At 36.7% G+C, this 21,770-nt stretch overlaps 3 protein-coding genes across 3 annotated transcripts; 1 reads left to right on the forward strand and 2 right to left on the reverse strand.

Moving 5' to 3' along the window:
• The first annotated feature begins 2,009 nt into the window (after positions 1-2,009).
• Positions 2,010-4,798, forward strand: LOC133529013 (uncharacterized). The gene is made up of 2 exons (XM_061866593.1): positions 2,010-2,660; positions 3,471-4,798. The coding sequence occupies exons 1-2, from the start codon at positions 2,485-2,487 to the stop codon at positions 4,738-4,740; spliced, it is 1,446 nt and encodes a 481-aa protein (XP_061722577.1). The 5' UTR covers positions 2,010-2,484; the 3' UTR covers positions 4,741-4,798.
• Positions 4,799-5,487: 689 nt separating this feature from the next.
• On the reverse strand, positions 5,488-21,748 carry LOC133529014 (histone deacetylase 3). Its single transcript, XM_061866594.1, has 7 exons — positions 21,236-21,748; positions 20,441-20,629; positions 19,282-19,556; positions 18,039-18,226; positions 16,184-16,324; positions 14,581-14,690; positions 5,488-8,843 (listed from the first exon to the last, which is right to left on the reverse strand). The coding sequence occupies exons 1-7, from the start codon at positions 21,474-21,476 to the stop codon at positions 8,686-8,688; spliced, it is 1,302 nt and encodes a 433-aa protein (XP_061722578.1). The 5' UTR covers positions 21,477-21,748; the 3' UTR covers positions 5,488-8,685.
• On the reverse strand, positions 8,294-8,572 carry LOC133529327 (small ribosomal subunit protein eS19A). Its single transcript, XM_061867024.1, has one exon. It carries the CDS (start codon positions 8,570-8,572, stop codon positions 8,294-8,296), a length of 279 nt encoding a protein of 92 aa, XP_061723008.1.
• Positions 21,749-21,770: the final 22 nt, after the last annotated feature.

The following is a 21,770-nucleotide window of genomic DNA, read 5'->3' on the forward strand; positions in this document are numbered from 1 at the left end:
ATTAATTTATCATCTCAAATCAAGAACTGGCAGTATTTCTTTAGCTGATTTAGAGAGATTAGCTGGAATAGGCCTCTGAAATAGTTAATTACTTAATTGTAACTTACGAAATTTACAATGACGATAGAGATTTACATTCGGCAGCCATTTCCGCCAGTAGAAAAAGGCAGCGAGTTAGAAAAATGTAGGCGAAGGCGTTGTTCACCCACAAAAAGATTGGATTTCGCGTCCTTTTCGCGCCAAAGTTGGTTTGTCAGATTATAAAGTATAGACTCGCAAAAGTGCAGTAAAAGCTATCTAATCACCAAAATAGGTTAGGTTATAAAATATTTATTTTCCCAAAGGCCAAAAACCGAATTTTAATAATTACCTAACATATTTCAAAATAGATTACAGGTGAGAGTAACTGGGTACAATTTATACATAAATTTAGTACCTACCTACTTATGATGTTATGAATTATGATCATTTTTGTAACGTAACGTAGCACAACGTTAGTTATACTATAATATTTCCGAACTAACAGATACTTATAATATTATTAATGTTTATTATAACAAGCCCAATTAATGGTACGATTGATAGATTTTGAATAGAAATATAGTGTAATAAATAATTATGATACTTACCTAAGAATATTATTAAATGATAATAAAAGCACTTAGTGAGATAGATATCTATGACGAAAATTAAATTAATATTGTATTTAGAATTAGGCATCAACTCATGAAAAAGCGATGAGAATAAAGATAAATTTAAAACAAGCATTTTGTTTTCATTACTTCCTTCCTTACCTTTAGTTAGCGGTTATTTTACTAAACCTAATTAAGTTGAATGGTTAGTCATAAAAATTTACTTATTAATTTACCGAAAACATTAAGTGTAGCCCTCACCTGCTGTAGTTGCACCAAAAATAAACGACAAAAAATGTATAATAAAATATGCTGATATTATGAATCTAGTATTTAGTATGGATTAGGCATGAGTTGTGGAGGGGGGAACCAGCGGCCTAGCGTGCCTTAGGAAGGGTAAAGATTTCTCACAAAAACGAACGGCCCCCGTTTGATGCTCGCAATTTGATACTCAAGCAAATGAAAGCCTGACCAGAGGGCCTACCGCGAACCACGTTCGACGTGTTACCTCTCTGTCGCACTTGTAAATTCGTACGTAAGTGTGACAGGGAGGCAACACGTCGAACGTGGTTCGCGGTTGGCCCTCAGTAATATATGATCACGCGCCATATTGCGGAGTTTCATTGTAACTAAATTTTTCATACTAAAACTGAACTGTCACCCTATACATGAGAATAAAAGCGCCCTCTTGACAATGATCATATATTTCTGGTCGGGCTTTATATCTAAAGGGCCCTCCACACTCGTGCGCGAATCGAGGCGCGAAGCCGCGAACGCAAGTGTGGATGGCCCTCGCGTCGATTTCGCAGATTGTTCACGCCTTCGCGCCTTATTCCCCGTTTTTTGTCGGTATTTGGCCCGCGTCAAAGGAGACGCAAAGCGCGAACTTGCAAGACTCCACACTCGCAATCGCTTCGCGCCGCGATTCGCTCACGAGTCGGTTAATCTGTTAAACTGTCATAAACTTCTATGGCGGCTACTTGGTTATATTCGGTGCGAATAGGTGCGAACTTGATCAACCAAAAATCAATTTGACAATTCCCAGTATGAATCAGTGCCTTGCCGCAAACTAAAGCCGTGAAATTGTGCGACTGTGGAGTCTACGTCAACGTCGCGGTATGTTCGCTCCGCGAAGTCGCGCTGCGATTCACGCGCATAGTCTGGAGGGGGCTTAAGGATAATAAAAACCATAGATCTAGTATATTTTCTATAGATGAGCTAATGTAAGACTGTGACAAGGACAAACAATAATAGCGCTTTCCTTGATACTCCTATTGAAAGATACATAAACATAAGACTATTCCGTTCGGTCATTTCTAACCACCGCTCATGCAAGATCCAGTTATACTAGATTCCTGCTGTAGAGTTTCGATCAAAAATTCAAAATGCCGCAATGTATCGAATATCGCATTGCAACAAACTGCACAAGAGGGCCTACCGCGAAAACCGAAATTCGCAAATTGCGGGGATCTTTCTCTTTTACTCTAACTGAGACGCAATTAAAGCGACAGAGAAAATTGCCCGCAATTGACGAACTTCGATTTTCGCGGTTATAGCCAAGGTTTATAGAGCCCCGGAGAATCGAATGAATGATTTTTAAAACTGTCAATGTCAAAACAAAGAACCAACCAATCAATAGCATTGAATGATATGAATGGAATTTCACCAAACTAAACAATACAATGAATTACAAAAGGACAAAACAATTCTGATTTACGTGAGAAAACTAAGAAAATTCTATCTTTAAACGCAGGAATCGCTTCACTGATCCGTCCCTTTCTTAATCATAAGTGCAAGTAAAAAGCGCAGCTTAATTGAGTAGTCCGTTCTTTTATGTCTAAATCACGTAGCAATGTCGCCTCGAAAACAGCCAAATAGTTTGTTTAAAATCTGCGTTAGAAACTGTATTAGTTTAATTAATTCGGCTTGTTATGTTATTGAAAAGAATTGTCCGGAGAATAATTTTCATGAATGCGAGGCTGAGGCGATCGCGCTTAAGTGCCAGCTGATGTCGATGCTTCCAGCCAGGTGAGTCAGGATTTAAATTAAAAATGTCACCAAACTGCGGGAAAGTATCATGTTACATTTACAAGCATTATTAGTGAAGGTCATTACTCTGATAAAGTAAAGTTTTGTCGATCCTACTACAGGGACCGTTTTGTTTACAATTTTTCTACAATGCAGAATGCTATTTTATTTAAAATTTTATTGCATGCCATTTAAATTTGTCCTAGACTGATGTCGGGTGAAAGTAATATTTATGTTAACAAGTAAGTGTGATATTTCAAAATAAGGTACTTAACATGTTCACTGCGGGATGGGGCTGAACAACCCCATGCATAGTATGCTTTAATTATGAGTTACATAGTACTAGGTGTTAATGCAGTAAATTTTAAGTAAATAATCACGCTTGTTGAATTTATATCATTTTTATATCCCCATTTTTTATATAATCCTCAATTAAAATAATCATGCTATATTCATTTTTTTAGCATTAGAACAAGTGTAAACAATCTTGACATGACTTTATTGAAAGACGCTTTTTAAAAATTTAGTAACTATAACTTATGCAAGCAAAAGAATGTAAAAGATTGTATATGAGTTACATATTTGCCGTGATTTATTTTTCAAATGTGTTTTTTCAATAAAAGACACATCAAAATCGCTTACCTTCTTTCAAATGCAAAAAAATGGACTATAGCTTCAGCAAACTTATTTCTAATCCTAAAGATGTTAAAACTTACAAACATTGTGTTCTGCAAGCTAAAAATAAAAATGTGATCATGATAACTTACTTAAAACAGAATTTGTCATTCATTAACAACTTTTCTTTTCCAGGTTATTTGATGTCCTCTGTTCTGAAAGAACATGCTGTCAATACCGCGGTGACCCTCGTGTCCAGCTCCACATTCTGATGCACCCCAACCTCAGAGTCTTCCATAAATGTGACATAGATAACGGCATTCCTCAGGCGTTCTGGATAGATATCCTCCCTAACTTCAGCCGCTTAGTTATCCTAGATCTCAAGTTCATTTGCACCGATGAAATACTTCAGGTTATTGGAGTCAATTGCCCATTACTAGAGGAAATAAATATTGTCTCAAAGGTTGATATTTGTAAGTCACTCTTCAATGCTTCGGTACTGATCAGAAATGTCTCTGATGCGGGACTCCGCTCAATCGCAAACCTGAAACAGTTGAGGATTCTTGCAATGGATCCACCGAGGAATGAAAGAGCTAATCGTGTAGGTAGATGCGTGTCTCAAGCTGGGATTATAATGCTTGTTAGTGAGCTTCCATATTTAGAGGAGTTAAGGATAGAATCTTGTGATATTGGGTCAACAATGATTGGTACAGTAGTGGACATCGGGCCTTTGAGTCTAAGGAAAATTAACTGCCATTTTGCATCAGCTGAAGGCATCAGGAAGTTGATTAAAATTTGTCCTCATCTCAAGGAGTTGTCAGTAACACATTTGTCAGAGCATGACAAAGATGCTATATTGGAACAGATTTCAATTAGTGATTTAAGGTTAAATAGGTTGGATTTATCGTTTTTCTCCTATTCTGATTCAATGCAGCAGCTTCTGCAGGTCAAAGGTGTTTATTTGACGCATTTCTCTTTATGGGAAATCGATCATTCGTTGACGTTAGACGCTGTACTGTCTTTGGGCACTTGCTGCCCAAATCTATCATCCCTCTGTATTATGACGCAATCTAAATGTTTAGTGATACCTCGATATTTCCGGCGGCCAAGCAAAATGTTCTGCGAACTTCGGAATTTGACGATAGGCAACGAAAACTATAACATAGACCACATATTATCGTTTTTCCTTGAGTGCACTCAAAATTTGCAAAAACTAGTACTGAAATACCAAACTAAAATCAATGTGGATCAGACGATGCTACATTTGTTAGAAAAAGGTAGTTTCAGAAATTTGAATTACTTGTGGTTAGATTGTACTTTAGAAGTATCTAAGTCTGTAGTGAAACAGATAATTCAAAGTTGTGAAAAACTGCAGATGTTCACTGTGGACTTTACAGAAGACATGAGTGAGGTTCACAGGTACATCAACGAGAATAACTTAGATTTGAAGTTAGGTAGCTATTGAGTATTTGTAATTAATTATGTAAGTAGTTTATTTTATAATAAACTTTTTTTATCGAAAAGCTGGTTTTACTTATTTATTCGGCACATTTACGTCATTAACATTAGGTCTTTAGTGTTATTAATGTTAACTATACCTACTGTGGACATTTTATGGTCGGCGCAACGTAGAAACTAATATTTGACAGTTCTGATTTGAGTCAAATCAGAACTATCAAATTTTGACCCTTATAGATATGAAACTAAGACCCACCTTTTAACGTCAGAACCCCTAAAGGTGTCGTTACTAGTCGTGCCCACTGCCCACAGCACGAAGGACACCTATGGGTGTTATGGCGGACGCTGTCAATGTTACTTTCACACTTTCGAGTTAGGTTTAAGTACATCAAACAGTAAAGTAAGAATATGTTTACATTAGCTCCCTTGCGCCCGGGACCTGGAGTGATGTTTGTGTTTATGACATAAAGCGTTCAAAGGGTTAACGTTATAACGGCTTTGCACGGGTAAACCAACAAATTATACATACCGACTAATAGCATTTAGGCGGTAACACGTGATTCTCATGAATTGCTGTGAAACACGGAGCCTAATATAAACGTGTGCAAATACTTTATTGAATATAAACCTTTGGTATGATTAGGAGCAGATCCGCTCCATACATATATTCAACTTAAACTTGAAGATGTCATGGTTGCTAAATAAATGGCAAATTTTTGACAGGCGCATACGAAAGGTAAAAAAAAGAACAACGTAGTTTTTGTAAAATTATAATTTATTTCATCTTATTCTAAAACATTTTATTTACAGATTTCATAATTGATATATAATAATTTTAAAAAATTATGCTCTACAAAGGCTGATAAAAAAATCTCAACATAATTCATATTATCTTACTTAAAAATTACTTCAACGCCCATGTTTATAAAACACAATCTTTTCCTACATTGTAGGCAAATATCGATCTACGTATTCTTAAGTACAAACCTATATTAAACGGTCAGAGGGCCTACCGCGAACCACGTTAGACGTGTTGCCTCTCTGTCGCACTTGTAAATTCGTACGTAAGTGTGACAGGGACGCAACACGTCGAACGTGGTTCGCGGTAGGCCCTCAGTCGCCATCAGATACATTGGCGTGGCCAAGGTGTTCAAAAATATCGGAAGAAAGCCTCAATTTACATGACGTTAAAAAACATGGTCAGATATTTTTGAGAACCTTTGTCTGCTTCGCTATATCTGATATATTAGGATGGTAGGTGGACCAAAATGTTAACGGAATGGTGGCCACTTTTAGACGAAAGGAGCGCCTGGCGTCCGTTGTCTCGTTGGGTGTACGACATTCCGAAGATTGCGGGTCACTTCCGGATGAGATTGGCTCAGGACCGGGATAAGTGGCGTACTTGAAGAGAGATATGCTCAGCAGTGGGCGAAAAAAGGCTGATATGATGATGATATATCTGATGGCAACTGAACAGAAAAAAATGATAGGGCTTACAAAACTGAAAAGTTACTTAAAGCCTGTCCAGTATTATATGATCACGCGCCATATTGCGTTATTTTATCGGAACTAAATTTTTTATACTAAACTTAACTGTCACTCTATACATGAGAATAACAGCGCCCTCTTGACAATGATCTTATATTTCGTCGGGTTTTACTTCTAGTGCCCGGCTTGACGTAAAAGCATATAATATATAAATCGTGTCATTCACGAAGACGCTTGCCTTAACTCGTAATAACAGGTTATTAAAGGTTAGATTTGACAAATCTCCGCGTCATCATGGATGACACGAACTATATTGAACTATAATGATCAACTATTCTATATTAATTCTAATAATAGACAAAGGAATAATGAGACAGGTGCGAATATTCGAATTTAAAGTGTGAGACATAATAACAGTAAGATAATTTTACGGTTTGACTCGTGTTGTTTTGTTTTTTTTTTTTCGAAACATATATTGTTCGAATTCATGAAACCATCCATTCGGAGATAGCAAGTTTTGTTATATCAAAAAAATGACCTGCCGTTTTTGCCACTCACGCGGCTGATTGTTCTTCGAATAAGACTACATAAATTTGTAAATTTTCCTTTGTTTGTGCAATAAAGTTTAAATAAAAAACAATTTTGAATCTTAATACTATCACGATACTTCCTTTTTGACGACATAGTTACTTTAGAACGTGCCGTGAAGGGAAGCTGATGACTACACAAAAGAAACAAAGGCTTTTTTAACAGATTAGGACCCGAGCCGAAATAATCATCTCATAAAATTCATACAATTGACAGTAGTTGCCTATCTACGCGAAATTGGATAAACACAACCATCTAGTTCAGTTATCAAAACTACGCCTGCAATATTTTGCACAATAATCAACCCAGTAAATTCTACTTAAACTAAACTTAATACAAATGTGTTCAAGCCGTGTCTCCTTGGTAGCTTAGGTAGTCTTACGAACTAACAGTTTCATCGGAGACCTGGCTTAAAAAAGAAAAAAATACATTAACTGCTTGCGCACTACGAGCGTCGAAAAGCACCTACGTAAAAAAAAACCCGCATAGGGTCGCTGGCAGTGAATATCAATTCATAATTTCGTAGTACATTACTAATTATCACCTACTCACTATTATTAATTATATACAGCTTAGGTCACATTGACAGGCACAGCTTTAACCAATTGAATGAATATAAAGCTCTATACTTATAGAAATTCAATTCAAACCCAAGGGTGTGAAAATGGAGTCGAAAGTTAAAGTTTTAAACGACTCCTAACCGACCAAACTCGCAGACGAAGCATAGAACAATATTATACATATTCAGATAAACTTCTTCCATAGTACAGGAACTGGTTGACAGCAGTAGCGACGCCTTCTAACTGTCCCGGGTTCGAAACAATACAAAATTAATTTAAATCATAATTTCACTATAAATTGTGTAATGGGATTCATGGGCGTATTCACCATTTACACTTGCACCATCCCACTAACCTGGGGTTAACCAGTTAATGGTCTAACCGGTTAACTGAATTTTTTACGATTCTGAAACTGAAAATATATCTACCGAAATACGTTGACAACCAATCAATGGTACATATAAGATAGGAGGGAAAAAACGATGATAGCCTAACGGTAAGAGCGTGCGACCTTCAATCCGAAGGTCGCGGTTTCAAACCCCGAATCCCAACAAAGCCTAATTTCCCCTCTGGGTTGAAAGGTCACATGGCAGTCGCTTTCGTAAAAAATAGTGCCTCTCTCCTCGGGATTAGTTGCCAAGCGGACTCCAGGCTAACGCTAGAAAGAAAACCCTACCCTAAACTAGTAATGTCGAAGCATGACATGTTTTATGATAAATCTAGCCATCGAATCAAATCTTCCAAAAACAATTTGATAAGTCGAAACAAATATTCAAGAAGACTTTTTTAAAGAAATTAGATAAATTACAGTACGATGACTTGCTGCTTGGCCTTGTAGCTTGACCTGAGCGGCGATCCTGTCGAGATCACGCCTGCCCTGGACGGTGAGGATGCGGCCACCATCTTGGACTTGCTCGACGAGCTTCAAGGCTGCCAAGGCCTGGAGCGCCTAGCGGGCGATGCTGCCGGACAATCTGCAGAAGCTGAGGGTGTGACACCGTTGCGTTTGTGGCCACCAAGGATCCTGGTGACGGTCTTGACTCCGACGGGGATGTAGATATGACGCAGGATGGCGGCACAGCGTACATAGAACCAGTCGGGGTATGTGTGTTCTAGGACCTTGACCTTGCCCGTCTTCAAGTGGGCAGTGACGATCTTGACGACCTTATCTTGTTTAACATCCTTAAGCGTGACGGAACGCATCTTGCTCTTGGCTGCCGGAAGAAATAAACTAATATAGTACTGTATATTCACATGAACTTCTTCCTATAGTGTGTGTGTCAAGTAGCTCCGGTGCCGGCGGCGGCGGCGGCCTGCTATGGCTCCTCCTTGACGACGGCCTCCTTGTCGTGGTCGGTGTCGCCGTCGTAGAACTCGTTCTTGGGCTCCACCATCTTGTCGGACTCCTCTTGGCTGATGCGGATGTCCGGGTCCGGCTCGTCTTTGATCTTGTAGTCCTCGGGGAAGAAGTCACCTGGGGAAGATGAGATATGTTTAAGATTTTCGTAGGTGATTGTGGGCTTAAGCCTCTAATTTGTTAAACAAAAGGTACCAATGATTTATTTTTCATCACACTTGCTCGTAAACGGTGTTAAGGAGTGGTTCAGAAAAAAAGTAGCAGCACATTATGTGGATTTTTCATTTTATTTAGTGATAATTTTTAAGTGGCGCATTTTTGTAGTAATTCGTACATACTATTCTATACAATTAAATACAATCGTACTTAAAATAAAAGGGCGAATTGAAGTGTACGCCTTTTATATTACATGCCTCCCAAAACTTTTTGAACAGCGTCTTCTGAGAGAATTTATGAGGTGTTTCTCATAAACGGTTTTTCTTTTAGTTTTATAAGCTACTTAATACATTATTAAATTGTCTTATGTTCGATATTGCACTTTTTTTATTTGACTTCACTTTGAGGTAGTTACATGGAATTTCCATTTTTGTGTATTTGCGATTTTTACAGAAATTTGTCTCCCATAGAAAAACCTCTGTTAGAGGTTAGATTGGAGAGACTTCCTGACTACCGAAGACGAACTCCAGTTTATTGGTATAATTTACTCGTAAGATGATATTCCTAAAAGCATACAACTAGTTGTGAAAATTAAAATTCAAGTGTGGCATTGTGGAAAACGGCAGGTGAAGATTATCAAATTGTGTTGTACAAAAAGTTACGAAGTACATTGCCAAAAACCGGACTAGTGCCTCGCCCACCAGGAGTCGGACTCGCCCACCGAGGGTTCCGTACTTTTTAGTATTTGTTGTTATAGCGGCAACAGAAATACATCATCTGTGAAAATTTCAACTGTCTAGCTATCACGGTTCATGAGATACAGCCTGGTGACAGACGGACGGACAGCGGAGTCTTAGTAATAGGGTCCCGTTTTCTCTTTGGGTACGAAACCCTAAAAAATGAGAAAACTCAAACAATCTGTTATTTCTCAATATGATTTTATTGTTATTATATAGTATTTTATAAATAGATTACCTACTAAAAAAAAAAACTGCTTCATAATTAGTAATAAATAAAAAAATATACCAGATAATTCACTGCCACTTTTTTACTGAACCACTCCTTATTGTATACCAGCATGTTGAGATAGCTGTATGATAGCTCTATAGCAGCTGTATTATGCCATATTTAATTTCATTACGGCCATATTGGGCATAATGTTTTTTCAAGTAGGTATACATAAATGAGTTTTATTTTTAAAATACTGACGTTTATAATTTTTTTTTTGTCTATGTTATTAAATATTTCATTTGATTAATTTTATAGCCGTTTAAAATATTTATGTCCGATAGTCTGTGCCTTCGATGCCTAACCCGTTGAGGCTGTTGATGAAATACATAAATACTTGTTTACCGCCCGCTTAATACACAATGTACTATTATGCAGCGGTTACTAAGACTGCTAGTGACTCAGTCATAAGTGAACGGGAACAAGTCCGTTTAAAAAGCAATGTTACCAATGTTACCATCCTATTTAAGTATATGTTTCAAATTCATGCAACAGCTCATTCGGAGATAACACGTTTGGGTGTTATATAGAACGGTCGACCGCCCAAATACAAATTAAGTATATATAAATCAATTTTTGACAAATCGATCGATAGACACTCCCCCCAGTGAGATGTCGTGAGATTTTTTGTGGTGACATTGTTAATCTTACATAAAAACCAAATGGTTACGGTGCACTGTGGGCTGAAATTCGGCTTTCATTGACATAGAAACCGAAGTTGTTATTTTTACGTTTTTTTGATTAAAATAGGTTTTGCCCAGCATTGTTATGGTAACCTATGAATTTTAGACGATTTGGAATGAAAATTGTGGAGTTTTTCAAAATAAATGTATGGAGCAGGAACAAGAAATCATCATTACTCAAGAACCGCAAAACAAACCGTAATATCCTCGCAGGTGGTTATACTACGAATTATTTGTGATTTTTTGGCATATATCCGCCACGGGTGCGGTTTTTTTTTTTTAAATCATTAATTGTTTCTATGGAAAAAGCACAAAAACCAAATTCAACATTTTAAGATTTTTTTGATTGAAATGGATTTTGCTCAGTGTGTTTATGCTAAGTTATAAGTTTCACACGATTTGAGTTGAAAATGGTAGAGTTATGATTTTTTTTCAAAAAAAATGTATGGAGCCGGAACAAAATATCAAAATATCTCAAGAACCACAACAAATACGGTAATATCCTCGCAGATAGTTATGCTACGAATTATTTGTGATTTTTTGGCATACTACATATATCCGCCACGGGTGCGGTTTTTTTTTTAAATCATTAATTGTTTTTATTAAAAAAAATTTTTATTAAAATTTTATTTTAAATGTTAAAAAGCACTAGTGTTGAGTTGCTCACTCGTGAGGCACCTCATTTGTACCACTCATTTAGTTAAATTGTCGCAGAACTTCACACCGCATAAATGTCATACATCACTCCTCAATTAATTTTACTCATTTACTCGCGCGCATCACACACAGCTCTTACCACTCAAACCATTCAAACACTTCAAATTTGAAAAAAAACTCTCAGCCTTTCAAACTCACTCGCGTTCCTCACAACTCGCAAGAGAGTTGCGAGGCGCTCGGTGCTCGCCGACATTCAAATGAAGAAATGAGTCATTGACGTCATCGCATTCATCGCTCACACTATCAACTGCCCAACTACAAACCTTATTGCAAGGACAAAAGGTCCACCGAGAAATGCGTTGTGTTTGTACCATTCACTCGCCTCACTGTGACATCCCCTCAAAAATCCTTTCAAAATGAAACAATGAATTAGATTTACCGAAAGAGGGAGTGAGACAGACACGCGCCGTGCTTCAATAACACCTCATCGAAAATACGTTAAAAATGAAACACGAAAGAAAACAAGCGTAAGCGTCCGCAAGCTTACATACATATTACGCCATTTTGATCCTAGCATTGCTAAGTTACTTGTCAAAAGCGAAAAATCTAAGTCATCAAAGAACCTACCGAAGAAAGTTTTTTCTCTCTGTCGCACTTGTAATTTCATACGTAAGTGCGACAGCAAAGCAAAACTTCGTGGTTCGCGGTAGGCCTCCATATTTGTTAGCTATTATTGTACTAACGCGCATACCAATATAACCTGACCTCAAGACTCATATTGCTGGTGTCATGTATAATCTGAATCAATTAGACTGGACTTTGAAATGGTTACTTGATAAGCGATTGAAATGCCAACCAAGTCTCACTGGGCATTTACGAAGCTAGCTTAGAAACAGTTATCGTTTAAGAGACCAAAATATTATTTAAATTATTGAAATATAATATAGTGGCGTACACAAAATATGATATTTTACATTAGTTTATTAATAAAAAAGTAAATATAATTTGTATAGGTGAAATAAACATGTACATTTTAACGATTTGAATTTGTAATATAGTACATTACGATACAAGTGCGAAAAATAGGAAATTCGAAACGAGTGGCGATAAATTAAAACACGACCGAAGGGAGTGTTTTAAATCGACACGAGTTGCGAATTACCTATTCGCACATGTATCGTACAACGTTTTACAGTACATATGGCCCTTTAAATGTTCGACACAGTAACATAATATGCTACTTCTCGCACTAGTGCTATAAAGTAGCCCCATATGTACTGTAAAGTACTTTTTGTTAACGTGCTTCGTATAGTATTTCGATCATTTATGATTTTGACATATTTATAGTACGAGAAACTCGAAAAAGTTGTTCGTAATCTTTAGTTGTGTTTTATAAATAGTGATTAGTGACCATTCTTATAATTATACCAAAATAACAATATATTAACATTGTTTTCGCGATAAAATATACCTGTGGGTCTTTCTTTGTGTCTTTTGCATACAAAAATCAAGTGTATATTACACGCCGGTGGCATTACCGCGCGAACGTTATTGAGGCTTTCGTTTGTTATCATATTACAATGCTATTATTACTGATAAATTATGAGGTGGTAAGTTAGTAATTTCTATATAATAATGGTACAAAAAATATTGGATTTGTTCTCCTTAGTTTGTTAATTGTTTGTTTGGTAGTTTATGGTTAGTATTTATTTCAATATATGAATGTTAAACTTAAAATTATATCAAGTAGCAAGGATTGATACTGAACAATCTAACAATAAAAATAATAAACTGCTAAATTAGAACAAGTTTCATAAAAGCATCAAATTAAGTTGCAATAGGATGTATGTACTTTAACTCCTTAGTTTGATTCTTAAATGTATGTCTTCTGTTGTTAAAGTTCTGTTTTAAACCTCCAGAATTGCACTCCAAGTAAATATTTAAAAGGAAGTTTAGCAATGCCTAAATATGTATTTACATTAAATATGGTTTGCTGCCGTTGGAGTTGATGGAATAGTCGATGCTGCAAAAGTGCTAGTACCTCTCCTCATTTGAAGTAAGACATTGTAACACCTCATTTTAGAGAATGAGGTACTCATACAAACTCATTTTAAATTGATGTCCTACCCATCACTAAAAAGCACAAAAACCAAATTCAACATTTTAAGATTTTTTTGATTGAAATGGGTTTTGCTCAGTGTGTTTATGCTAAGTTATAAGTTTCACACGATTTGAGTTGAAAATGGTAGAGTTATGATTTTTTTTTTTTTAATGTATGGAGCCGGAACAAAATATCAAAATATCTCAAGAACCGCAACAAATACGATAATATCCTCGCAGATAGTTATGCTACGAATTATTTGTGATTTTTTGACATACTACATATATCCGCCACGGGTGCGGTTTTTTTTTTAAATCATTAATTGTTTTTATGGAAAAAGCACAAAAACCAAATTCAACATTTTAAGATTTTTTTGATTGAAATGGGTTTTGCTCAGTGTGTTTATGCTAAGTTATAAGTTTCACACGATTTGAGTTGAAAATGGTAGAGTTATGATTTTTTTTCAAAAAAAATGTATGGAGCCGGAACAAAATATCAAAATATAAACGTGGCGGATATATGTAGTATGCCAAAAAATCACAAATAATTCGTAGCATAACTATCTGCGAGGATATTATCGTATTTGTTGCGGTTCTTGAGATATTTTGATATTTTGTTCCGGCTCCATACATTTTTTTTGAAAAAAAATCATAACTCTACCATATTCAACTCAAATCGTGTGAAACTTATAACTTAGCATAAACACACTGAGCAAAACCCATTTCAATCAAAAAAATCTTAAAATGTTGAATTTGGTTTTTGTGCTCTTTCCATAGAAACAATTAATGATTTAAAAAAAAAAACCGCACCCGTGGCGGATATATGTAGTATGCCAAAAAATCACAAATAATTCGTAGTATAACCACCTGCGAGGATATTACGGTTTGTTTTGCGGTTCTTGAGTAATGATGATTTCTTGTTCCTGCTCCATACATTTATTTTGAAAAAAAATCGTAACTCCACAATTTTCATTCCAAATCGTCTAAAATTCATAGGTTACCATAACAATACTGGGCAAAACCTATTTTAATCAAAAAAACGTAAAAATAACAACTTCGGTTTCTATGTCAATGAAAGCCGAATTTCAGCCCACAGTGCGGTGGCAGCTGGCTTTCGCTTCATCTATTGAATCGGATATATCTATGGTACAGCTACAGCGGCATCTCGTTTAGCTGTTAAATTCGAAGAACAAAATTGTCTTTATCCATATCTTACACAATCAATGAATCTTTGTTTATATTGTAATTACCTGGCACATGTGACATCTGTACGGCGGGCGAGTGCTGGCACATCCTGAGATTGTCGTACGTGTACTTTGTTATGGCTTCTAAATATTGCTTGCTGTTGGCGTTGTTTGTACTGAAATAAAAACAATAAGGTTTTTAAAATTAATTTCATTTTTGATAAGTACACATTTTTATCGCTGACTGTACTTTTCCTTCAAGACGCAACTAACTGAGACAATTCTAACAACCGCAAACACAATTAGGTTGCGTTGTTTTATCCAGGGATCGGAACCGGTTTTTTGCAAAAACATCGAAATAACCATACATTTCGGTTTATTTTATACTCTAAATGTAGGACTCAGTTGTGTTTTCAGATAACGACTTCGTATTATTAGATTGCCTAATTAGGAATGAAGAAATTAACAAAGAACGAAAAAATACCGTTTTCGTTCCCATACAAAAAATACCGGTTTCCGATCCCTGGTTTTATCACAGAGTTCCTATGGCCATCTACCATACCTCCAGCTACCGTACCATAATATTGCATTGTCACCCTAACTTACATGTGAAATTTCAGCTCAATAATGGGAAGTGGGTCTAATTGGGCTTACAAGATATGATCTGAATATACATACAAAGCAAGTTATATAAAAGCTTGTAAAATTACACAGAATGTTTCGAAAGTGATTGATATGTGTTTCAGAGGACACAAGATTATCCATCTATACTTTGTTTTTTTTTACCATTAGAAAGAACTTGGTAGAAATAAGGATGGTTGACTGGTAGAAAATGCCTTTTGGCATTAAGTTCGCCATATGTATATTTTTCTTTATTTGTGCAATAAAGTTTAAATAAATAAAATAAATAAGGATAAGGTTCCGGGTACATTTTGCGGTCAAATTTTGAAGTAAATTACGAGTATTGACCATGCTAAATTATATAACTCCCTTCCACATTATTAGCCGGGTCCACACAGAGCGAGAATACGCGCGAATTTCCTCACGCAAAATACGGTCAGTGTAGGCGTGCCTCGGCCGAGGCGGCGCACGCGTTTTCCTCGCCCGAGCGCGTCCCCTTGGCCGAGGCACGTCTACACTGGCTGCATTGTGCGTGAGGAAATTGCCTCGCGCTTATGCTCGCTCTGGGTGGACCTGGCTATTGACAATTAAAAAGCCTGATAAAAACTACATGCTTACTTCTTTGGAGATCTTTCTAATGCTAAAAAAACGAAGTACCTATAGTTAGTTTCGTTTTAAATTTTACAAAAATTAGACTTTTTTACTTAATTATTGACGTTCCGTAAAAGGCTACTAAAATAAGGACGTTAAACACGAAGAAATTCGTACATTGACCCGCCATTTTCTATCTCTATCGCACGCGCATATGTTGTTGTACGGCCAATGATGCCGGTGGTCAAATGCGTACTCCCATCTTGAATTGATAGATGTAGCGGGTGTCCAGCGGTGGCGGTAATTGCTTACCATCAGGTGATCCGTCTGCTCGTTTGCCTCCTATATCATAAGAAAATATAGAAAATGGTGGGTCAATGTACGAAATTCTTCGTGCTTAGCGTTCTTACTTTAGAAAATACCTAGATGGGGAATGAGGCATTAATTCGTATATTACCTGCTAATCTCTGGATGAAGCTGGAAGTCAGGTGCAAACAGCTCCAAGTATTCCGTTAAAGGTAGCTCGTTGGAGATGTTCTCGTCTACCAGAAGGGAGGTCTCGTACGTCCAGCAGCGAGCTACGTTGCGTAGCGTGTACCTGTGAAATACGTGTTATAGGGTAAGAGAAAAATGTTGTTTCCTTGTCCCTCTTAGAAGCGAGTTAGCAGAAAATGACCCGAAAAAAGATAGATGTAAAAACCCCTAATGGGCGAATGTACATCAAACAGCTGAAGATAGGGCGCATCTGAAGAGGCCCACTAATTACCAGTTCGCCGGACGATATCGGTCTGTCAGTTATTCGCGATTGTCAGCTTTTGCGAGTAACTGACAGGCCGATATCGTCCGGCGAACTGGTAATTAGTGGGCCCCTTTACTACAGTATAATTAATATATTTATTATTATAAATTATAAAACTAAGTAGGTATTCAATTGTGACCTTTTCAAACAAATTATGTCGTTGAACAATATCGGCAATTTGAATCAAATATTAATGCTAAATTTACACGTTTGGTAAACTTTAACGGGTTTAAGTAATTGACAACATTTCATATTTCTGACCCTATCATTTTATTGGTTCTTTACATTTTAATTGAAACGATGAATAGGCTAATAGTTTATTTTTTTCACTAGGCTTTGTATTTAATAAATTATTCTTCTTCTTCTTCTTCCTCGCGTTGTCCCGGCATTTTGCCACGGCTCATGGGAGCCTGGGGTCCGCTTGACAACTAATCCCAAGATTTGGCGTAGGCACTAGTTTTTACGAAAGCGACTGCCATCTGACCTTCCAACCCAGAGGGTAAACTAGGCCTTGTTGGGATTAGTCCTGTTTCCTCGCGATGTTTTCCTTCACCGAAAAGCGACTGGCAAATATCAAATGATATTTCGTACATAAGTTCCGAAAAACTCATTGGTACGAGCCGGGGTTCGAACCCGCGACCTCCGGATTGCAAGTCGCACGCTCTTACCGCTAGGCCACCAGCGCTTTTTTTTTTAAATTAATAAATTTAATAAATTATTAATTTATTTAATGTGTACTTATTCAAAAATGGCGTAACTCCAGTTCTACGCTAGAAGCTAGGTCTTATAAAAAACATGACTTAATTAATCTGACGTTGTCTGTCATTGTCAATGCTTTAAACTGGTTCGTGATGGTGGTATCCAACCTCGACATTGGCAGAATCATCAACACCTTGATGGAGCCATAACACGAAAAATTGATTGATTGGTGGTTTGAAAACAATTTTGATTAAATATCATATTTCTACGACGATTTGGATATTATAACGGATAATGATACATGAATACGACACCAGTCTTTCATATGGATACGACGGATAAACACTAACGAATGTAATGTAGTTAAATGTTTGTCCGATATCATTTTTGGTATTTTTGCAGTAGGCAAGGGACGAAACAGTATTTGGTATACTTTGGAGGAGTATATACCTCATGGATCTAGTCCATTTTAAAAACGATTAGTAGATAGTAAGTCTTTGTTTTGAAATTCAATCAATACGTCCGTATTTCATTGACAATGTCAAATCCAATATTACAGCTAATTTTTTTTCTTGATGATTGGCAATGGCATTTGTATTCCTATTGTGTCGTAGAATTGGTAAAATCACAACATTTTTTTTATTCTTTTGTATTTTTTGTAATAAGCCATATTAAATTTATATTAATATATTGCAGCAAAATACTTCCAAATCATATATAAAAAATCAGGTTTTTTTAAAACGAAATGTTGTCAATTGCTTAACGTTCAGATACATACTGTACTGTATATGATAATACTGATGATGGAACGTACCCGCCACCACCAACGACTAGCGTAGGCACGTTCAGGGTCTTCACGAAGTTGACGCACTCCCCGTGGCCCTTGGTGGATAGAGAGAAGCATCCCAGCCGGTCGCCTGCCAAGGAATCCGCACCGCACTGTAGCACGATCGCCGTGGGTCGGTAGAACTCCATTACGCTTTGAATCACTGGCTTGAACACCTGAAAATAATATTAATAATATTAATAATATTTGGAAATAATATTTCTTAATAGCAACTTAGATTGAACAGACGACCAATTCATTATAAGGGCTACTTGCACCATCCCACTAACCCGGGTTAACCGGTTAAACCTGGAGTTACCATGGTTACCAGTACAATTTGACACTGAGTTAACGGTTTAATCCGTTAACCCGGGTAAGAAATGGTTGGCTAACCTATTAAATAAAATACGAATAGAAAATACGAATTTAACTGTAATGTGATTTTAGGATATAACTAACGTATTTTTAATCATATGCTTCTTTCCGTCTTCTTATGTCACGTGAATTGATCCATATTGATTAATAGTTATTTACGATAAAAGTGCAGAAAATTAGAAATTCGCAACGTGAGGTGATAAATTAAAACACGACCGGAGGGAGTGTTTTAAATCGACACGAGTTGCGTGAATTTTATTTATTTATTATACTCGTACTATGTCGGTGGTGTTATACAAGCATACGGCCCGCCTGGTGGTAAGCAGTGTCCGTAGCCTATGGACGCCTGCAACTTAATAATGGTGAAATAATGTGACTTAAAAAAGACGGGAGGTGGACAGGAAAGGTGACCAAATGGAAAGGGCTCAGGGCTCTAGAAAGAGAGAGATCCACTAGCTAGGTAAAGAATGGCAAAACGTAGCCATAGATAAAGTCAGATGGAAACAGCTGGAGGAGGCGTTTACCCAGAAGGGGTCTACAGTAGAAAAAGAAAATTAAAATTAAGTTTTATTTATCAAGTATTAAATTATTTAAATTATGTAATTTTATTTTATTTAATGTTTAATCATTTAATTTAATGTCTAAAATGTATTTAAATTGTAATTATGTATTGTGTACTCTTTGTGTCTATGATCCTTGTTGGTCGAAATAAAGAAATTAATCATTAATAATAATAAATTTAAATATATGCATCTTAACTGTAAAATTCTCTGTAGAATAACCAAGCTGTAATAAATAATAATAAACAAGTGTGATTTAAACCGTAAAATGAATAGTATATCTATCAAAAACTCACCATAACATAACTCTGGTCATCAATCCCTTCCTTAAGCGGCACATTCACCGAATAATATCTCCCACTCTCAGCCCCGATCTCATACATGTCTCCCGTCCCAGGGAAGAAGTAGTTCCCATACTTATGGAAGCTGACAGTCATAACTCGGTCTGTTAAGTAGAATGCTTCCTGGACTCCGTCTCCGTGGTGGACGTCTATGTCAATGTATAGTACCCTGGGATGGTATTTTAGGAGCTCTAATATTGCTATTACTATGTCGTTTACATAGCAGAATCCTGAAGTAATTAATATACCGATTAGTATAGGTTTGACAACTAAATATAATTGAGAACTCAAGAGCAATGAAAACATGTCTCTTTGTATAGAAAATATACAATAATTGAAATATTTGCCATTAGGCTAGTCCACACGGAGCGAGCATACGCGCGAGGCAATCTTCTCACGAACAAAAGAGGCTATTGTCAAATACCAATAAAAATTGTGTAATTAGGCAGTAGTATTACAGAATCAGAAGAATTTAGATTGAAAGTTTTGACCCACACTAACTAACATACTAATTGGGAAAGTTAAATAAAAGCTTGTAGAAGAGGAACTTCCTCCCGCGCAAGCTCCGGTTGTGGAATGAGCTACCTGCCGAGGTTTTCCCGAGGGTCTACAGTATGAGGTTCTTCAAAAAAAGAAGTGTACAGATTTTTAAAGGGTTGGCAACGCGCATGTAACACCTCTGGAGTTGCAGGCGTCCATAGGCTATGGTGACTGCATACCATCAGGCGGGCCGTATGCTTGTTTGCCACCGTCGTGGTATTAAAAAAAAATATGCTTCAGTACCTACTTCAAATATTTATGTTTTTAATTTTAAACTCAAAATTTCATCCAATAATAAAAAAAAGATATAAATTTGTATACAAACTGGCTGGGAGGCACCCAGCCCCAACATAGTTAGTCTGTGTCATTTTCTTAACCCTACATCTGGCAAACTTCCATAGCGGGAATGTCTATTTCAAATTTATTTAATAGACAAATAGTTAAAATTCCAACAACTCTACAATTATGTAGTAACATAAGCATAAGTAACATATAGCAGTGTTAAAGAAAGTAAGTAAACAACTAGTAGTATTACTGAAAAACTAAACCTCTATATGTGAAAAATGTGACTTACCAGAAGGCTCAAACTTCTTAGCATGATGAAGACCACCAGACCAGTTAATGGCAATGTCACAGGCATTATTATTCAGCTTCATGGCACCTTCTAGAGATGCGCCTGTGTACATGGAGCAGAAATCGAACAGCCCGTCAAAGACTGGGCAGTCATCACCAACATTGTAGTGGAGCAAGTCTTTGGAATAGCCTGGAATAAAAGTTAAACAATTGACAAACTGTAACTCAACTTGGCTTTTTAGGGTGTATGCCCATTTGTCCCCGTTGGGTGCAGATGGGAATCTATAAGGCCTTTAGCATCTTGACAGATGATTTATGCAGCGTTTGTATGTGAGGGACAAAGTCTCTCCTGCCTGTATAATCCAATGCGGGACCGGCAGTTAAAGGAGGGAGCCATGTCAGCAACATCTTCAGGAATAGGTGCATTCATATTAATCATTCCGGTCTGTCCCCCCTCATGTATGGCGGCAATTACATGGGGCACACAACCACAATAAAAAAATGTACTATTTTATTTTACTAATTTAATTTCCATCATGAGGTGGAATACACATAACAACAGTAGACTATTAGATTAGAATTCTTCATTAAGATTTTATTATATGAGTAAAAATGTATACATGCAATAAAATAAGTAGTGAAGAACTACTATGTGAAATCAATTCTATCTGAAAACTTAGGAAGTTATAAGATTGATTCAGTGAAGAATTAATTCATATAGCCGGTTTCCCTCTTAGACCTATAGTATAGTTCAATTTATTTCTTTTTTATTGTGTTGTAAGTAAACAATACTCACTCTGTATATTCTGCGGCGTAACATTGGACAGAAACTCTATGTAGTCCTCACTGTGAAACCGGCACATGTCATGCGCACTTGCTCTGTACGGCTTGTATACCTGCATTTTCTTATGCAGCCCATACTTCAACACCAAACTATGCGTAACAGACAGCCTATGGGGCTTCATCGGGTGCCCCGGCCCGTAGTGGAAGTTCCCTACGTCCGCATTGTAGAAATAAGCAACCCTACGGCTACTCATATCGGATAAATAAATACGTATTCCTTCAAAATCAAAATAATGCCAAGAACTAATGCGATCACTACTAAGCGTTTGGTTAGATGGATGTCACCTAGCATCTTTCAGGCATTTTTAGATTTGTAGAATTTCACACTATAATGTATTTTAATACTTAATTTATAGAATATTTACTGTTTAGCACTGTTATTTACTTGTAATTGCAGCAAAATGACTGCACTGCACTATCCTGCCTACATGACAGCCATGACAGAACAGATAATGTAGACAAAACATCATCTTTCAGCTACGTTCAAA

This window comes from Cydia pomonella, chromosome 20 (assembly GCF_033807575.1).
Source record: "Cydia pomonella isolate Wapato2018A chromosome 20, ilCydPomo1, whole genome shotgun sequence".
NCBI classification, from domain to species: Eukaryota; Metazoa; Arthropoda; class Insecta; order Lepidoptera; family Tortricidae; genus Cydia; species Cydia pomonella.

Excerpts from the sequence above, each read along its gene's own strand:
- LOC133529013 (XM_061866593.1), top strand. The coding sequence starts at position 2,485 with ATGTCGCCTCGAAAACAGCCAAATAGTTTGTTTAAAATCTGCGTTAGA. Across the intron at positions 2,661-3,470 it reads ATGTCGATGCTTCCAGCCAG|GTTATTTGATGTCCTCTGTT; the intron begins GTGAGTCAGGAT and ends TTTCTTTTCCAG.
- LOC133529327 (XM_061867024.1), bottom strand. The coding sequence starts at position 8,572 with ATGCGTTCCGTCACGCTTAAGGATGTTAAACAAGATAAGGTCGTCAAG.
- LOC133529014 (XM_061866594.1), bottom strand. The coding sequence starts at position 21,476 with ATGAGTAGCCGTAGGGTTGCTTATTTCTACAATGCGGACGTAGGGAAC. Across the intron at positions 19,557-20,440 it reads TAAGAAGTTTGAGCCTTCTG|GATTCTGCTATGTAAACGAC; the intron begins GTAAGTCACATT and ends TAATTACTTCAG. Across the intron at positions 18,227-19,281 it reads ATGACCAGAGTTATGTTATG|GTGTTCAAGCCAGTGATTCA; the intron begins GTGAGTTTTTGA and ends TATTATTTTCAG.